Here is an 18,895-nt window from a genome sequence, read left to right on the forward strand (position 1 = left end):
TAACTCCTTATAGACCACTTGAATTCCTGAGCTAAATTTAGAGACAAAGAACCATAACTTAGATAGATACAGAATAAAATCAATTTCAGAGTGAAAAAATAAAAACCAGTGCTTTTTTTTATGGAAAAATCTGCTCTAGGAAATCAAGGACCTTAGATTATATAGTCACTAGTCAGTCACTTTTTTTTTAATTTAAGGCAATGGGTTTAAGTGCCTTGTCCAAGGTCACACAGTTAGACAATTATTAAGTGTCTGAGGTCAGATTTGAGCTGAGGTACTCCTGACTCCAGGGCCAGTGTTCTATCCACTGTGCCACCTAGCCTCCCCAGCAATCTCCCATTCTACTGGTTTTACATGATGCTTAGACTTCTGCCATTAAGAAATTATTCATTTCTGTGAGTTGAGGCATTAGTTTTCCATTGTTCATTATTGAAATACTACTACCCTATGGATAGTCATTTGATACTGTGGCATATTAGTAGATCAATTTTCACCGTTAGCTAGAGTGTAAATGAAATGAGCTTCTAGAATTTGTTGAGTGACTACAGTCCTGAGTAAAATGTGGAAATGGGTTGAAGAAAGGAAAAGAATGAAACGGAAAATTATGGGTTGTAGGCATCCAACATGAAATTATTAGATATTTTGAAATAGGAATATGGCAGGGTTGGCTAATGAAAAGATTTGTCTAATTCAGAATTTTTCCCAGAACTTCTATTTGGAAAAAAATGTGTCTCTATGTCTCAGAAAATGGACCTAGTAAAAGAATGCCAGCTTTAAATCACTATTCTTTACCTGAATTAAAGACAATACAAAATTAACCGCTTATCTAGGCAGGAAGTTGGCTCCATTAAATCTTAAGAAACTGAGAAAATTAAGTTTCTATCAGGTTAAGGGCATACCTCTGTCAGGGCTAAATTGGGGGGGGACCCAAGATAAACCTAATTTGGCATTAATACAATTAATTATTTCATAAACAAAATTCATTAAAAAGATGACAAATAGAATCCCAAATACCTCTAAATTCCTTCTTGTCTTATTGTTTATATCTGAGTCATTCTCTTGTTCAAAGTTATCTTTTTCAGGATGATGCACATTGAAGTTTTCCAGTTTGATTTTTACATCTTTAAATAATGCCTTCATCATTTCTATTTGTCTAGTCAATAATAGAATTTCCTGATTGTTTTTTTCCAAAATGATCATTCCCTTTCTGTTTAAAAAAAAATGGGAAACTGATTAGGAAGAAGTAAAAGTCCATTCATTTTTCCTATTTACTTAAATAAATATGGTTGGATTTCAGTAGACCATCAGCATAAATGCTTAATATATTATTTGAACAAATTATGTCATATAAAATATTACAATATAAATTCTAACATTAGTAGAGAAGTATGTTTCAGAAAACAGAGAATGGAGAATGAACAGCTGTCTAAAAAATATAATTTCCATAGAAGCAAAAGCTAATGCATTATAGTTCTGGCAGATATGCCTCTTCATGTTCCTGTTATAAGCTGCATAAATATATTGTAAAGAAAAATTTAAGATTCCTGAGTCCAAATCCTAGCTTTGCTCCTAACTAGCTATATAACTAGAAAAGTCAGAATTTTCCTGGGCCTCCAATTTTTCTTTCATAAAATGAAGAGGTTAAAATTCATTTAAAAGTTGGGGATGCTCTTTCTCAGGGATGTTATAGATAGAACAAAATAAAATGTAAAGTTGATAGGTTTTATTAAAGAACTGTATATCTCTTAGATTATAAGTGGAGAGGTGGCATAGTATAAGAGTGAACAGAGTGCTAGATTTTGGAGTTAGGAAGAGCTAAGATTCAAATTCTGTCTTTCACATTTCACCTTGATGGGCCTTTCTTTTAAAAAAGTTTTTGCAAGGAAATGGGGTAAATTGGCTTGCCCAAGGCCACACAACTAGGTAATTATTAAGTGTCTGAGGTCGGATTTGAACTCAGGTACTCCTGACTGCAGGGCTAGTGCTCTATCTACTGCACCACCTAGTCACCCACCTTGATGGGCCTTTTGACAGGCTTTGTAACCATCACTTATCTCTACTCTCAGACATCTAAGACTAAATTGTAAATGCCTTATAATTTGCATATGAGTAGAGGAAGTTCTTTCTCCAGAAGACTGCAAATTAAAATGTGTCTGTGACTGGCTACCTCAATCTGCCTGGCAGCAGAGCATTATGAGATGAAATAATAATAATACTCATTTTTCTAGTATTGATTATAAATTTGCATAAATTCACTTAGTAGTCTACTATATCTGGAAGAGAATGTAACAGAAATTATCTCTTCTAATCTAACAATGCTGGTTTGGAAATTGTATATTTTTTCTTATTGATTTTGGTTATTGGTGGTAAAATAGAACAAGGATGGGGAAACTTTTTTCTACCAAGGGTCATTTGGATAGTTATACTATCATTTGTGAACCATACCAAAAAATTAGCTTGCTATACTTACTCAAACATTTAATTAATTCACCCCTAAAAAGTTCCCAGATTTATTGAATTTTGAATCCTGCTTGTGGCTGCCATGGCAGTGCCAGACCAAATGATTTTGCAGGTGCTTATATGGCTAGACATTCTTCATCCCTGAAGTAGAAGAAACAATATATTTAAAAACATGTGTAAGATCCCCATGAAGATGGGTGGTAGGTGGCTCAGTAGAGCACCAGCCCTGGAGTCAGGAGGACCTAAATTCAAATTTGACCTCAAACACTTAATGATTACCTAGCTGTGTGGCCTTGGGCAAGCCACTTAACCCCATTTGTCTTGCAAAAAACAAAGAAACAAAAAAAGATCCCCATGAAGAGAAGGTAGGTGATGAAGGCACCTTGGATAGATCACCCACTCATAGCAGGTACTGGGTGATCCCTCTGAACCAGGGCAATTTCTTTGGTTTCTGAAGTGAACTGGGTTGAGACAGGGATCTCAGGGTAGGTGGAAGTGAAAGTGGAATATTAATGTACAATATACCATTTGTATGAATAGAACAATCATAAGTGCTTTTAATTTGAGGAGTGACTATACTAAGATCATGGTGGAGAGATAAGATTGTTGGGCTACATGTCAAAAGATAGATGTCAAAAGCTCTGGGATGTCTTCCAGGTTCTATCACTGTCTTGGCAATGATATCAATTCACACTCCGGGTTTTGATTTTCACATTAAAATAAAGGTTTACATTTACGGTAACGTTGTGTGATGATCTATGAGAAATTTAGTTCTTCAGCAGTTCAATGATCAAAGACAATTGTAGACGTCTCATGACAGAAAATGCCATTCACATGGGGGTGGGGGGACCATGGAGTCCGAATGCAGACCAAAGCATACAATTTTCACTTTAAAATATTTTTTCTTCTCATGATTTTTCCCCTTTTGCTCAGATTCTTCTTTCACAACATGATTAATATGGAAATATTTTTAACATGGTTTACATGATAAACTGTATAGATTACTTACTGTTAAGGGGAGGAGGAAGGGAAAAAAGAGAAGGAGAATAATGTGGAACTCAAAAGCTTACAAAAAGATGAATATTGAAAACTATCTTTACATGGAATTGTAAAAAAATTAAAAGTGAGTCATGTTCTTCAAAAAAATAATAAAATGGTATGAACTAAATAGTCACTAGGGTCCTTTTCCAACTAAAAGAGTAATTACATTTTTAAAATGTGGAACAAAAACACAATCTTGATTAGCAAGAAAACTATTGGAAAGTTAAGGATATTTTACTATTAAATACATATTTATGTGTTGGCCCCTCTCTCTGCCACCATGAGAAAGGTGTTCCATTTTGTTAAGATATCTTTAAAAAAGTCATTTTAATCACTCTCGAAAAACATGTGTGTGTGTGTGTGTCCTTTGAATCATCCCACAGATACTTTTTCCAAAGTAGTAAGACATAACAACAACAACAAAAAAACCACTCACTTTAGAAGTTCCAAATTGCTGTTAGACATATGCATTTTGGCCTGTAAGAAAAAAAATCATTTTGAAATTTCCCCATTCAAAGTTAGCTATATATAAAAATGTGTTTGCATGAGATCCCTATCATTCTATGATAAGTCTTTGATATATCTACCATGTTCCATATTTCTATGCTACTCTAAGGTGAAAGTAAAAAAAAACAGATTTGTGAGATTATTTAGTGGGGGAGGTTACATAGGAGTCTTTTAAGAATAAGGACTTAATAGGATTTTGCTATATGAAATTGATACTCCACTAAGTCAGTCAGCTATTAAGTTCTTACTTGTACTAAATGTCAAGGATACAAAGAAAGGCAAAAAAAAAATAGTCCCTCTCTAAAGGAGCTCTTATTTTAAGGAGAAAAACATGCAAACTACAGATAAACAAAATAGTGATAAATTGGGGTAGGGCTGAGGAAGGTTTCTCCCAGCAAGTGGGACTTTATCAGAGTCTTGAAGGAAGCTAGGAAAGCAGTGTCAGAAAGGAGTGAGATTTCTCATTGCAAGCATGAGGGATGATTATTAAAGATTCTAGAGTTGGAAGATAATGCCACAGAAGGAAAAGCACGGAAGCTATTGCCACTTAATCACAAAATACCTGACTTGAAGTAAGGTATGAAGGGAAGAATTCCAGAAACAGAAGAGGGAAGCAGGTTTATGAAAGCTTTGAATGCTAAATAGAGGATTTTTTATTTGATATTAGAGATAGGGAGCCACTAAAATTTATTGAAAATGGGAATGAAAAAATCAGACTTAGGAAGATCACTTTGGACAATTGAGTGGAAAGTGGATTTGAGATACTTGTGCAGAAGAGAAAATAACTGGCAAGTCATTACCATTTTGTCCAGGTATGAGGTGGTGAAGGCCTGTAGCAGGATGGTTGCAGGGTCAGAACATAGAAGGAGAGATACATGAAAGATATTATGCTGTTCCCTTTTTTAAAAAAAAAATCATTTATTTAAGGCAATGGGGTTAAGAGTGATTTCCCCAAGGTCACATAACAAGTATCCAAGGTCAGATTTGAACTCAGGTCCTTCTGACTTCAGAGCCGGTGCTTTATCCACTGCACCACCTAGCTGCCCCATGAATGATATTATGAAGATAGAATTGATAGCATTGGGCAAATGATTGGATATGAGGTGTGTGAGAAAGGAAGGCATCCAGGATAACTAGGTTCTGAGCCTAGGAGACTAGGAGAATGGTAACTAGTTGTTAAGGCTTGAAAGGGAAAATGAGTACAATTTGGAACATGTTAAAGTTGAGTTTAAGATGTCTAGAATATCCAATTTGAGATGCTTAATAGACAGTTAACAATTGTGAGCCTGGAGAGCAGGAGAGGGGTTAGGACTAAATAAGAATATCTGAGAACCATCAACAGAGAGGATAATTGAAGCCATGGGAGCTGATGAATTCACCAAGTGAAATAATCTGGAGGGAGAAGAGAAGGCCCAGCACAGAGCCCTGTGGGATGCCTATGGTTAGTGAAGATGACCTGGATGAAAATTTAGCAAAGGAGATTGGAGAAAGATTGATCAAACAAATAAGAGGAGAACTATAAGAGAAGCACTATCACAAAAATGTAGTGAAGTAACAAAGAAAATAGAATGATCAACAGTTGTCAAAGACTGCCCAGAGGCTAAGAAGGATGATTGGCAGTTATAAAATCACTGATAATGCTAGTGAGAGCAGTTTCAGTTGAATGATGACATTAGAAGCTAGACTGCAGAGAATTAATTTGTGAGAAAAAGAAGTGGAAGCACTTAGGAGTTTAGCCCCCCCCCAAAAAAGGAGAAATGGATCAAATGAGCATTTTTTGAGGATAAGGGTAATAGAGGAAATAAGGAGGCAACCAGCAGACAGAGAATGAAATGTTAGAGTGGAGATGATAGAAGGGGCAATCTTCTAGAGAAAGTAGGATAGACTGGGGTCATGGAGAAAGGGTTGATTTTGCAATCTCACTCTTCATTTGAGATAAAGATGAAGGAGAGAGTGGATGGATGGAAAGATTTGGAAGTCACTGTATTGTGAATGGGGATAGTGAATTTTTGAGGTTTACCTTGCCTCAGTGAGAGCCCAATTAAAAACTCATGTTGAAGGGCAGCTAGGTGGTACAGTGGATAGAGCACCAGCCCTGGAATCAGGAGGACCTGACTTTAAATCCAGTCTCAGACACCATAATTACCTAGTTGTGTGACTTTTGGAGCAAGTCACTTAACACCATTGCCTTGTGAAAACCAAAAAAAAAGCCTTTAGTGATAAAAAATATATTAGCATTCTCTTAATTCAAATCATCTAATAATTTGAAAAGCATATGTTAATGTTTTCATCTAAGTCCATTGAGAAAATATTAAATGGAAAAAGGAATGGACAGAGTTCTAAGAGAAAATCCTACAGAATTAATTTAGCACTCTTTGGGTCCATCTAATCAGTCAAATAGTAAATTCCCTTAATTATATTATAATATAACCTATTTTTCTATCTGTCAGTACTTAATATAAAAACTAATGATAGGGGTGGCTAGGTGGTGCAGTGAATAAAGCACTGGGCTTGGAGTCAGGAGTACCTGGGTTTAAATCCGACCTCAGGCATTTAATAATTACCTAGCCATGTGGCCTTGGGCAAGCCACTTAACCCCATTGCCTTGAAAAATCTAAAAAAAAAACCAAACCTAATGATAACTATTGTTCAGGATATGATACATGGAATCAGAAATCAATCAGATAATTTTGTTCACATCTCCTTATTCATCTTATATAGCTATAATACTTCTTATGACAATGCAGTGTTAAGCAAAATATCTTTTACAATACTCTCTTCAATATGGCCACTGGAACTTTTCAAATTGCCAAGATACAAATGGACAAATTTAAGTAATCCAGAAAACTATCAACTGGCCTCTTAGATACTACATTGACAAGAATGATTATTACATAGAGTTTTCTGCAAGAAGCAAGTAGAGGATAGGAAGGGAATTTATATCAGGAATAAGATCTCTAGTAGAATACACTAAATTTATTTGGTACAACCTTTGATTTCATGGTATATAGAGAACTCTTCAAGCTGGCCCTGGAAACAGTAATCAGATCAATACTATCATTCTTGGAAAGATCATACCAATTTCCCTGTGTCTCCAACTCATGGTCTCTGACTTTAATCCAAAAATACTGGCCACTACTCTCTTAATTGTAATTTCCTTTACTAATCTCCTTGAGTAAGGGACTGTTTTTTTCCCCTCCTTTTCTTCCCTTCCCTTCCCTTCCCTTCCCTTCTTCCCTTCTCTTCCCCCTCTCCTTTTCTTCCAAGAACACTGAGGTTAAGTGATCATGGAGTCAGTATAGGTCAAAAGCATCAACCAGGACAGCTAGTTTTCTATCTTCCACACCATACTACTTCTTTATTGCATTAATATACCAAAGAAAAATTCACACAGATGCAAGATACTTTGAATGAGTATAGCTTTAAGGTCTTGTTTCTTGCTGGAAGAATTTCATTAAAACATAATATCTAGGCTTCTCTGTGATATACTTTATCTATCTTCCTCCACACAAACTCTCCAACCTATTTTAACTGTGGACAGCAGGGAAGAAGGACAGAACAATGGAAGAAGTCCTATAATTGGACTTAGAAGATCCAAGAAACCTGAATTCAGACCTCAACTCATCACTTACTAGTCTAATCTCAAGAAAGTTGCTTTACTCCACTAAAACTTTCTCCTTTGTAAAATGAAGGACTTGAATTAGAGAACTTTTAAGCTTCCCTTTCAGTTTGAACATTTCACAAGTGACTGCCAAACCTTGAATACCCAAGGTTGTGAGGGGAATAGTGGGGCAGAATGTGAAGGAGCAAAATTGAGTATTATGGTTGATGAAACTTTGTCATTAAGCCTTTGAAAATTGGTCATGGGTCAGTTAGTGATTGTTTCTGATTTGTGCCATCCTCTGATTTCACATAGCAAAAGCAATAGTGAATATATGATTCAATTGTTTAGTTTGACAATTTCACAAAAAAAACCCTTTATCTTACTTTGATAAATTTAGTCTAATAGCCCTAAGAAGACAGTCTAAATAAAAAATATATATTAATCAGAACTTTTACATTCTTATTAAATTTAAGAAAATTTACAAGTACAAGGATGATTGACTCAAGGAATTTTCTGTAAGAAAACTATAGATATTAAGAAAGTTAGAATTTAGGAATAATAGGACAAAAAATAAATAAATCTCAAGTAAAGCTATGGGAACAAAAAAATTAACATTTAATTTTCTTAATTGACTAAAGTGTATAAAAAAGAGATCTAGGTTTCAACTTGAATACTTTCAAAAAGAAATAAAACATTTAACCTTCAAACAGGATATCAAAATTATACTTGTGGACTCAAAATATGTTACAAACCTCTCTGAATACAAACACTTATAACAAGTGTTAGGTTTAACCAAATGTAGAAAACAATTTAATAAATGTTACCTGGTATTTAGTGAGTTTAGCTTCATAATCAGATATCTCATATAACTGCTTGGGTAGTTGAGAAAATTCTGTTCTTTTGATCTTTTCAATACTATACAGTCCTGTTAGTCATAGAAAAACAAATATACTAACATTGAGTTGAAACATTTTCTGGAAACTTTTTCAGCTTGATGTCTTTTTATTAGTAGGAAACTAAGAAGCCTACTAAGTAAACTTTTCAAAAGTCACATAATCAGGGATGGAGCCAAGATGGCAACAAGAGAGGAACATCTCTTAGGCACTCTCTCATAAAACTTATAAACTAAGGACTCTAACTAGGTTTTCGAGAGATAGAACCCACAGAGGGACCTAGTGAGGCAGTTCTCCTACTCAAGGTAACCTGGAAAAGAGCAGAAAGGCTCTGCTCCCCAGGGTTGGAGGGGCAGCAGAAGGGTGACCCGCCAGAGCGAAAGAACTTCAGCCTCCCGGAGGCAGCCCCAGGATGCTGGGAGCCACAGCTCACAGCAGCAGGGGAGTTTACTGACCCTGTGCCCTGGGGAGCACAACTTGGGGGAAAAGTGGGGGGATCTCTGCCAGAGTGAGCATGTGAAGCCCAGCCCTCAGGGCACATAGCAAGCAACATGGCCAAGGCAGTCCAGATCCAGGAACAGAAGCAGGTGAAGCCAGTAAGCAGGAGCCCCCAGGACATGAGCCCATTGATCCTAGGGAGGGGAGTGAAGAGAGACTGCAGAGCTCTGCTCCTGGAACAGGACCCTGGGGTTCTGACCACATTCAGATCCTGATCACAGTCTAGGCCCCCCTATAAAACGGCAGGCCCCTCCACCTCAGCTCCATGGCAGAGGGGGACACTTATGGTCATTCACAGACCAGGAGGGAGGAGGGAGCCTCACACACTGAGATCCTTGTGGGAGTGTCCCAAAAACTCAGGAAGCACCCCAAAAAACAGACTTAGGCTGGGAAAATAAGCAAGCAGAGAAACAAGAGGAACACCATTGAGAAATAGTTTGCCTGTGAGCCCAAGAAGGATCAAACCACTCAGTCTGAAGATGAGGAAACACAAGCTCCTGCATCTAAAGACTCCCAAGAAAAATAGAAATTGGGCTCAGGATATGACAGAGCTCAAAAAAAGACTTTAAAAATCAAATGAAGGGGTTAGAAGAAAAACTAGGAAAAGAAATGAGAAAGATTCAGAAAAAACATGAAAATGAAGTCAGCAGCTTACTCAAGGAAATCCAAAAAAATGCTGATGAAAATAGCATGCTAAAAACCAGCTTAGGTCAAATGGATAAAACAGTTCAAAAAGTTATTAAGGAGAAGAATGCTTTAAAAAGCAGAATGGGCCAGATGGAAAAAGATAAGAAAGCTCTCTGAGGAAAACAAATCCTTCAGATAAAGAATAGAACTCAGGGAGATTGCTGAATTTACAAGAAATCAGGACTCAATACTTCAAAACCAAAAGAATGAAAAATTAGAAGAAAATGTGAAACATCTCACTGAAAAAAACAACTGATATGGAAAACAGATTTAGGAAAGATAATTTAAAAATTATTGGAATACCTGAAAGTCATGATCAGGAAAAGAGCCTTGACATCATTTTCAAAGAATTACTACAGGAAAATTGCCCTGATATACTAGAAGCAGAGGGCAAAATAGAAATGGAGAGAATCCACAGATGCCCCTGAGAAAGAGATCCCCAAAAACCAACCCCCAGGAATATTATAGCCAAGTTCTAGAACTCCCAAGTCAAAGAGAAAATATTACAAGCAGCCAGAAGAACACAATTCAAATACCATGGAGCTGCAATCAGAATCTCACAGGACTTAGCAGCAACTACATTAAAAGCTTGTAGGGCTTGGAATATAATGTACTGGAAGGCAAAAGAGCTTAGAATGTAACTGAGAATCAACTATCCAGCAAAACTGAATGTCCTCTTCCAGGGAAAAAGATGGACTTTCAATGAACCAGGGGAATTTCAAATGTCCCTGTTGGAATGGCCAGAGCTGAACAGAAGATTTGATCTTCAAATACAGGACTCAGGTGAAGCATAGAGATTGGAGGAGAAGGGGAAAATATGAGGGACTTAATGATGATGAACTGCATGTATTCCTGTATAGAAAAATGACACTGATAATACTCAAATGAACCTTCCCAATTAACAGAGCAGGTAGAAGGAGCTTTTATAGATGAAGCATGGGAGAAAGCTGAATTTGAAGATAAAATATGGTGTAAAAATGTAGTCAATAGAAAAAAGGGAAATGGAATGGGAGAAAGAAAAAGGAGAGGGGGAATAGGCCAAGATATTTCACATAAGATTTTTCTTTGTTACAATGAGCTATTGCAATGATATGGAAGGGGGGAAGGCAAGGGGGAATGAGGGAATCTTCAATCTCATCAGAGGTGGCTAGGAAACAGCATATACTCAATGGGGTATAGACATCTGGAGTAAGAAGGAAAGGCGAGGAGAGGGGGGAAGTGGTAGAGATGTGAATGATGGAGGAGAGGATGGACCATGGGGGGAGAGTGGTCAATTATAACACATTTTCTTTTTTACTTCTTGCAAGGAGCTGGGATTGGATGGCCTGTCTGGGACCATAGGGCCAGGTGGATGCTGGGCCTAAGGGGTGGTATGGGGGCTCAGGGCTTCTTGGCCCCAGGGCCAGGGATCTGTCTGCTGCACCACTCAGCTACCCTACAACAGAGTCAACGTGAAAGAAGAGAGAAAATATAGTACATGATAGTGGAGAAATACCAAAGGAGGGAGTTGTGATCAGCAATGGCAAAGGTGGAAAAATATGGAAGTAACTTTTGTGATGGATTTATCATAAAGAATGTGATCCACCCATGACAGAATTGGTGGTGTTGGAACACAGACTGAAGCACATTTTTTATTATTATTATTTTGGGGGGTGGTGCAGGGCAAATGGGGCTGGATGGCCTGCCTGAGCCACATAGCAGGGTGATCGTTGGGTGTCTGAGGCTGGATTTGGACCCAGGTGCTCCTGGCTCAGGGGCCAGTGCTCTGTCCACCACCCAGCCACCCCTACTATTATTACTATTTTATTTTATTTTGGGTCTTCCCCCCCCCCTTTTTTTTTTGGTTTTGCAGGGCAGTGGGGTTGGGGTGGTTTTCATGTCACACAGCTGGGTGATTTTTGGGTGTATGGGGCTGGATATGGGCTTGGGTGCTCCTGGCTCCAGGGCTGGTGCTCCGTCCACTGTGCCACCTGGCTATACCTACAATTATTACTATTATTTTTTATTTTAATTTTTTTCTCTCCCCTTTATTTTATCACTCAAGCAAGTCTATATTTTTTGGAGGGAGGGGGTATTTTGTTTACTCTTAAACAAGAATATTTTATTAATGTATAAAAAATGTTATTTGTACAAAATGAGAATAAATAAATATTAAATTAAAAAATCACATAATCCCATATAATTTTCTTGGAATAAATTAAACTTAGTTTATAGTTAAATGTAGATATGAGAGTAAATAAGTTCAGTGCATAGATTAGTGACATGGCATGCTATCATTAGTCTGGAACCCTTTTCTTAGTCCCTCAGTCTGGATGGGTCTTTCAAAAGGTAGTGATGTACATTCATTGTATTTTGGGTTTGGGTTTTTTTTTTTGGAGTGTAAATTCATCGTAAAAAAAAATCTTTTAATTCAATATTTTAAACGATACTAAGGGATGTTATATCAGTTTCATGGCATGCAATTCCCAATCCCAAAACAACAAAAAACCAAAAAACTGTGTGTGTCTGTGTGTGTGTGTGTGAAAGAGAGAGAGAGAGAGAGAGAGAGAGAGAGAGAGAGAGAGAGAGAAGAGAAGAAAAAGGTATGGAGATCAAGTGAACAAAGTCAGATAGGGTTTACAGGTAACTAGTAGTTTGGAAATATATGTATGCACTTATAGGACTTACATGACTTGAAGCAGCTGCTACAAATTTTACAGAATCTTTTATAATTCAATTAAAACTTACCTACGAAAAGAAAAGTCAATATCAACATTAGACTTAGGGTGATTTTCTTCCATGTGATATATTCCCTAAGTAACATAAAACCAATAATACAATGTTATATTATTGAAAACCTTTTTGAAACATTATCATAATTTATGCCTCTAATCCCCTCAAATCCCTTCTATCTAAATGATCTATTTGCCATCTTTTTTTAAATAGTTAACCTGTTTCTATATGTAGACCATACTCCAGGACAGGCTAATGCCACAGAAAATAGAATAAAAGTAACATTCTAAGATAGAAATTACCTCAATTTAAAATTTCTGTGACATTGGGCCATTGTGTTTGCTATTGGGTGTGATTATCTGGTATCTCAATCCCTCTGTTTTGATTTCTAGTACCTGTGTGTTTCCAACTTACCTGACTTGATCATTTCAGTTCTGTGCCCGTTTCCAAACTCCTTAGGCATTTGCCTTCCCCTTCAGTTTAGGACTCAAAGAGGAGGTTCCCCCCCCACCCTGTGTAATCATCCAAGTTCTACTTTCCCCTGCTTCTTATTTACCTCAGTTAAAAAACTATCCCTTATTCTCAAAGACCACCATGAGGTGATGCCATGATATGCACATGGATTGGATTTGAGTGAGAGGGTGCTGTGCAATGTTACCAAAAAACTACTGCTGGACTGCTGGGTGAAAAGTCCTAACAACTTTCTTAATTGTTTTCTGGTCCAGTATTTTTCCTAGCTTCTTCCTACCTTTCCTTCATACTTCCTGTCTCATAGAACTAAGGACACAACCAAGGAAACACTGAATTTTTTTCTTTATTCTCTTTTTTGTCAAGGTCCATTTGGAGGGTTCTTTCCTTATTTTCAAATGTTAAGACCTCACTGACCTCCCTTTCTTGGGTAACTCAAACTTTATTCTGGGTTACATAAGACTTTTCCCCTTTAGATATGGACTTCGGTTATGGAAGAATTTGATTGGGGGCATCTGTCTCAACCTTACACTCGAGTCCTTTCTGGTTGAAGGGTATAGACCAAATCATTAAGCAGGAAAGGTTGCTTTCCCCAATGGGTCAAATACCTCCTGAACCCCATACAGCCTGTCTTGAGTATTCTAGACTCAATCTGCTCCCTAGAGATGGTTTCCTCCTCACAAAGTCCTGATTTTCATTCTGTGCCCAGTCCCAAAAATATTGGAGGAAGGTAGGACACTAGTTCCAGGAATTCATTCTAAAAACCAGACGTAGTTCTCCATTCTGCCCTTTCTTTGGAGTGCACATGCATGTGTATGTACACAAATACACACTCTCTCTCTCACATTTGCCCATGCCTCTGGCTGTGTCTATCTGAACCATTAGGTTGTAGTTTTAAGACCAGGACCTTTCCTTCTTCCTAAAGTTGATGAAAATTTGTTGTATTCTAAAGGGATAGATGTCATGTACTAAATGATGACTTCAAAATCTTGTCTTTCACCAATTCTGTAATGACCTTTATGTAAGACATTTTAAAGAAGAGTATACCAGGGAGATACATATGATGCTAGGATAAGTAAAATTTCATCCCCAAAAAGATTTGCACAGTATTGTGTTTTAGGTGGGTCAGAGTACCCAAAATCCGCTCCAGAGTTTCTTCTCAGCTTGTTGTGGTTGTAGTTTTGTCAGGGGGTACTTGAGACCAGACTTGATGCCCCACATGTAGTCTCCCCTGAGCCAGGGCTCAATGGACAGCTAGAACCTGCCAGCTGTACATTTGCCCAGGCATTGTCTGACTTCCTCACTGTTCAATATATATATATACTCACTGATTCAGATTCAAATATTCCCTCAATCTCTCCATATTTCCTTGATCACCTCTCCTCAGAATGCTTCCACTTCTGTGGAAGTCTCTGAAACAAAGTAAAAAAAAAGAAATTTAAAGTTTAAAGAAATGAGCACATCAAGAGAAATGAATTCTAGATAAAATCTGTTTTCCAAATGTCAAAGATGCTCATTAATATCCCAAAGAAACCAATGATGTTGGAAATTACATTACCATCAGACAAAACCATTCAATAATATATTGTGAGAATTATAAAATACAAATATAATTTTATATAGGATTTTAGAACATCATTCTATCCTATCTTCTCCAGAAGATTTCCCCTTCACTCATACACAAGAGACACCCCTACTTCAGGGGTGTCTGAGGGATAGGGGACCTGGAGTCATCTGCAGACAGCCTAGATACCCAAAATTCTCTTAAGATAGGAGTGAAATGTAATACCTGGTCTTTTAGTTAGTGAGGGTCAGAGTGATCAGTATTACATATATACGCATACTGAAGACTTTTAAAAAAACTATATAAATGTCGTTTATTAATACATTCATTTCTAGGGTGAGAAGGGCAAAAGTTGATAGGAGCATGTTAAATTTCTGTAGGTACTCTCACCATTCACCCATACAAGTAAACACAGGTCTCTGATTTGTTCAGAAAAGAGAAAAATACAGAAGGGTGATAAAAGGGTAAAATCTGTAACTAACCCTTTAAAAATATTGATAAATTTTGTTATTATATCATGGAAATAGGTACATTCTGATTTCTCCTCTGGGTTCAAGCTAGAATCAGTTTCATAGGATTCAATTTTGACTTTTATATTTCTTTCCATTTTCATTGTTTTCTCCTTGTATAAATTTTCCTGGTTCTGCTTACTTTATTCTGTTTACTTTATTTTTCATCTATTCATATGTCTTTGTAGTCTTTGTATCATTTCTTACTACATAGTAAAATTCCATTGCATTCATGTGCAATATAGTATACCTAATTATATATACTAATATAATAAACAGTGGGATCATTACATCAATGGGTATGAAGATTTTAGTAACTTTCTTAGCATGATTTAATTTACCTTCATAAATAGTCCAAATCACGGCCACTAACAAGGCAATAAACAAAGTATGCCATAACCCCTCCAACATTGACTTTTCCTATCTTTTATTATCTTTGCTAATTTCTAAGTTCAAGGTGAAACCTCAGAATTCTTTTATTATGATTTAGAGAATTTTTCATAAGGTCATTAAGAGCATAGTTCACTTGAGAGCTGTTTTTGCACATATCCTTTGACTGTTTGCCTATTGTTATATATTTTATTAGAATATATAATTCACCCCTTATATACATACAATGACTTCTTGTTCAAGTACATTGTTATGTCCAGTTCTGAGTGTACCATACTGTCCATGGGGTTTTCTTGGCAAAGATACTTTGAAATTTCCTTTTCCAGTGGATTAAGGCAAATAGAGGTTAAATGACTTGCCCAAGGTCACATAGTTAAGTGTCTATATACACACAATACCATATAAATATATAACTACTGTATTGGGGATATAATTATATTGTCCTCACTAAAAGTTGTCCATTATCTGAATTTAAATTGACAAGATATGCCTGAGTCTGAGTATAAGGGGTTAGGAAATTATTAGGCTTGGGGAGAACCAGCCATCCTTCCTTAGTATAAAAATTTCCTTGAGGTATTTTCTGCATGTTCCTGAGACTCCCAGCCATATGGATTCAGATGTTGTGAATCCTTCTCAGGTGAAGACTGATTGTGACAAGAATATCTTATTGTAATAGATGAGGACAGATTTTTGCAAGATGTCCTTATTATTACAGGTGATGAATGATCATGGTTAAGATAACATTGTGATTTGTTCATTTCTTCTCTGATTTGAACCAAAACACATTATAGCTACTGGTTGCTTTGCAACTTAACTACATAAATGTAAAAAGAATAAAAAACAACCACAAAACAGAAGTGAATGTTTTGAAACAATAAACAAGTTTGGTGCCAAAGAAGATATATGACAAGATACCTTCCCTAAGTCTTTGCATGGTCTGGGGAGAAGTATTCCCATAGGCATGAAACTTTGCACAATATCAATTGCTTTTGTGAGGGGGCCAAGCCAAAAAGGCAGTGGCTTTTCCTAGAGGCAGGAATTCCCAGAAAGCTCTTCCACAGAATACTCCAAATGACATAACCAAATTCTAGAATGGCAGAACTCACAAAGACTGAGTAAAACAATTTTCCAGCCCAAGACAACTAGGAAGATCTGCAGGGAAGGTCTATTCAACACCAAACAGGCTGGAAAGAGCCCCAGCACCACCAGGTCATGCTGTACTGGAGCAAATCAGCTCCAGCCTTCTAGAACAGTCCATAGGGTTCCTGGGTCCCTGGGGGGGGGGGGGGTGCCTGTATCCATGGTAGCAGGAGTAGTTTCCAGACCTTTCAGCCCAGGAATTACCAAAGACAACTTGGAAGTCAGTGAGGAAACTCTGCCCCACCAAAGTAAGTTTGGGATCCCAGGCCAGTGGAGGCCTCAGGGCAGCCTCTCCTCAAGAACCCGCAGAGTCAATCAGCAGTTGTTTCCAGAGAGCTCAGCCCACAGATGGGAAGGGAGCAGGGGAGACTGGACAGGACTCTGCTGCTTTATCCATACTAAGATCCAGGTCTCAGTCTGGGCCCCATACTTCTATGGAGGAGCAGATACCCTCCTTTACAGCTCTTCAGGGCAGAGGGGAGTGTTTGTAGTCATCCACAGGCCAGGAGAACAGTCAGAGCCTCTCAAGATATTGTAGGAATTAAGATCCCTGGGGAGGTGTCCCAAAAACCCTCAAAAGTTTTGGAAGTGTATTAATACCAAGTCATGGGCTGGGGAAATGAGCAAACAAAAGAAAAAAATATGACCATGGAAAATTACTTTGGTCCAATGGAGGATCAAAATGTATTTGCAAAAGATGAGAAAAAATCATGAAAATCAAGTAAGCAACTTAGTGAAGGAGACACCAAAAAAAAAAAAACCCAAAGAAAATAACATGTTAAAAAAAAGTTTAAGTCAAATGGGAAAAGCAGTCCAAAAGGTCAATGAGGAGAAGACTTTAAAAAAAGCAGAACTGGCCAGATGGAAAAGGAAAAAAAAAGCTCTAAAGAAAATTATACCTTAGGGGGCGGCTAAGGGGCGGCTAGGTGGCGTGGTGGATAAAGCACCAGCCTTGGAGTTAGGAGTACTTGGGTTCAAATCTGGTCTCAGGCACTTAATTACCTAGCTGTGTGGCTTTGGGCAAGCCACTTAACCCCATTTGCCTTGCAAAAACCTAAAAAAAAATTATACCTTCAAATGCAGAATGAGGGAAGCTGATGACTGTGAAATCAAGAAAGAAAACAAAAAGAATGAAAAACTAGAAGAAAATGTGAAATATCTCATTGGAAAAACAACTGACCTGGAAAATAGATGCAAGAATGATAATTTACAAATTATTGGGCTCTGAAAGTCATGACGAGATGTCATTTTTCAAGAAATAATCCAGGAAAATTGCCCTGATATCCTAGAAGCAGAAGGTAAAAATAGAAATTATGGGGATCTACCAATCACTTCCTCACAAAAAACTGCCAGGAATATTATAGCCAAATTCCATAATTCCCAAGTCAAAGAGAAAATATTACAATATACAGGAAATATACAGGAAAACTACAAGCACTCATTCTCTACTATTTTTGCCAAGAGCTATGCTTGATACTGTAAATATCAAGTACAAAAAACTCCAGAAGTAAGATTCTTTCCCACAATAAAGCCTGGTCAGAAAATTTTCAAGTTAGAACAATATAACCTTAATAAGTATTCATATATATCATATATATAAATTTGCTTCACTCACCCAGCACCTTTCAACAATTGGCTTCCCTTATATGTATGTTTATACAGATAAAGTCAAGAGTAAAAACATGCAAATTTCATCAAAACAAACTTTTATAGATCATAATTTGAGTAAAACCTCACTTAAAGTAAAAAGAAACTTGATTTGATGTTCAAGTACCTTTCATTTCTAAGTATGCCAGATACTTATAAGAAAGTTTAGAAGGTCACATACCAAATCTGGGATTTGATTGGTAGATAATAAATCACAACGAATAATGTTGTCTTCAGGGCAAAACCCTCAAAGCTTTACACCTCTATTCAGGTATAATGCATTACATATAAAATGAAAGTATTCTGAGAAACAGACTATTCTTTTCTCTTCCAAGAAGAAAATAGTGAGTGATATAAGATCAGAACAGACTTTATATACCTTTGTCCCTTGCATCATTTTAATACATCATAATGGAAAAACAGTTGCTGATTAGTAAGCCTGAGTTAAGGAAGCACTTTACCCTCATGATGCCCTTTGCTTTCCATCTTATAATTACCATGACTATTAAATAACTCTAAGTCTTTTAAAATGAACCCAGCTTGAATTGTTCTTATTGCTAGAATTGAACAAGTTGAAAATTCCTGATGTTAGGGCAGGCTAGTTGGTACATAGATAGAGCACCAGCCCTGGAGTCAGGAGGACCTAATGTTGCAGATCTATAAACAATAGACAGGGTAATTGATAATTCAGTAAGTTGACATATATTGGGTTAGAGCCATTCAGGTGAGAAAAATTTTCTAAGTATAAACTCACTGGCTGAAATGTACTTTGGGA

The 18,895-nt window shown here is 37.0% G+C and overlaps 1 protein-coding gene across 1 annotated transcript in view; it reads right to left on the reverse strand.

Moving 5' to 3' along the window:
* The window catches only part of SUN3 (Sad1 and UNC84 domain containing 3), a 28,020-nt gene extending 9,574 nt beyond the window's left edge, over positions 1-18,446 (reverse strand). Inside the window, exons 1-6 of the mRNA XM_074196052.1 lie at positions 18,302-18,446; positions 14,199-14,282; positions 12,418-12,482; positions 8,437-8,537; positions 3,938-3,978; positions 1,015-1,207 (exon numbers count right to left, since the gene is read on the reverse strand). Coding sequence (XP_074052153.1) covers positions 1,015-1,207; positions 3,938-3,978; positions 8,437-8,537; positions 12,418-12,482; positions 14,199-14,233 — 435 coding nt within the window. The 5' untranslated portion in view covers positions 14,234-14,282; positions 18,302-18,446. The remainder of the gene's footprint in view (positions 1-1,014; positions 1,208-3,937; positions 3,979-8,436; positions 8,538-12,417; positions 12,483-14,198; positions 14,283-18,301) is intronic.
* Positions 18,447-18,895: the final 449 nt, after the last annotated feature.

This window comes from Macrotis lagotis, chromosome 8 (assembly GCF_037893015.1).
Source record: "Macrotis lagotis isolate mMagLag1 chromosome 8, bilby.v1.9.chrom.fasta, whole genome shotgun sequence".
Classification (NCBI taxonomy): Eukaryota; Metazoa; Chordata; class Mammalia; order Peramelemorphia; family Peramelidae; genus Macrotis; species Macrotis lagotis.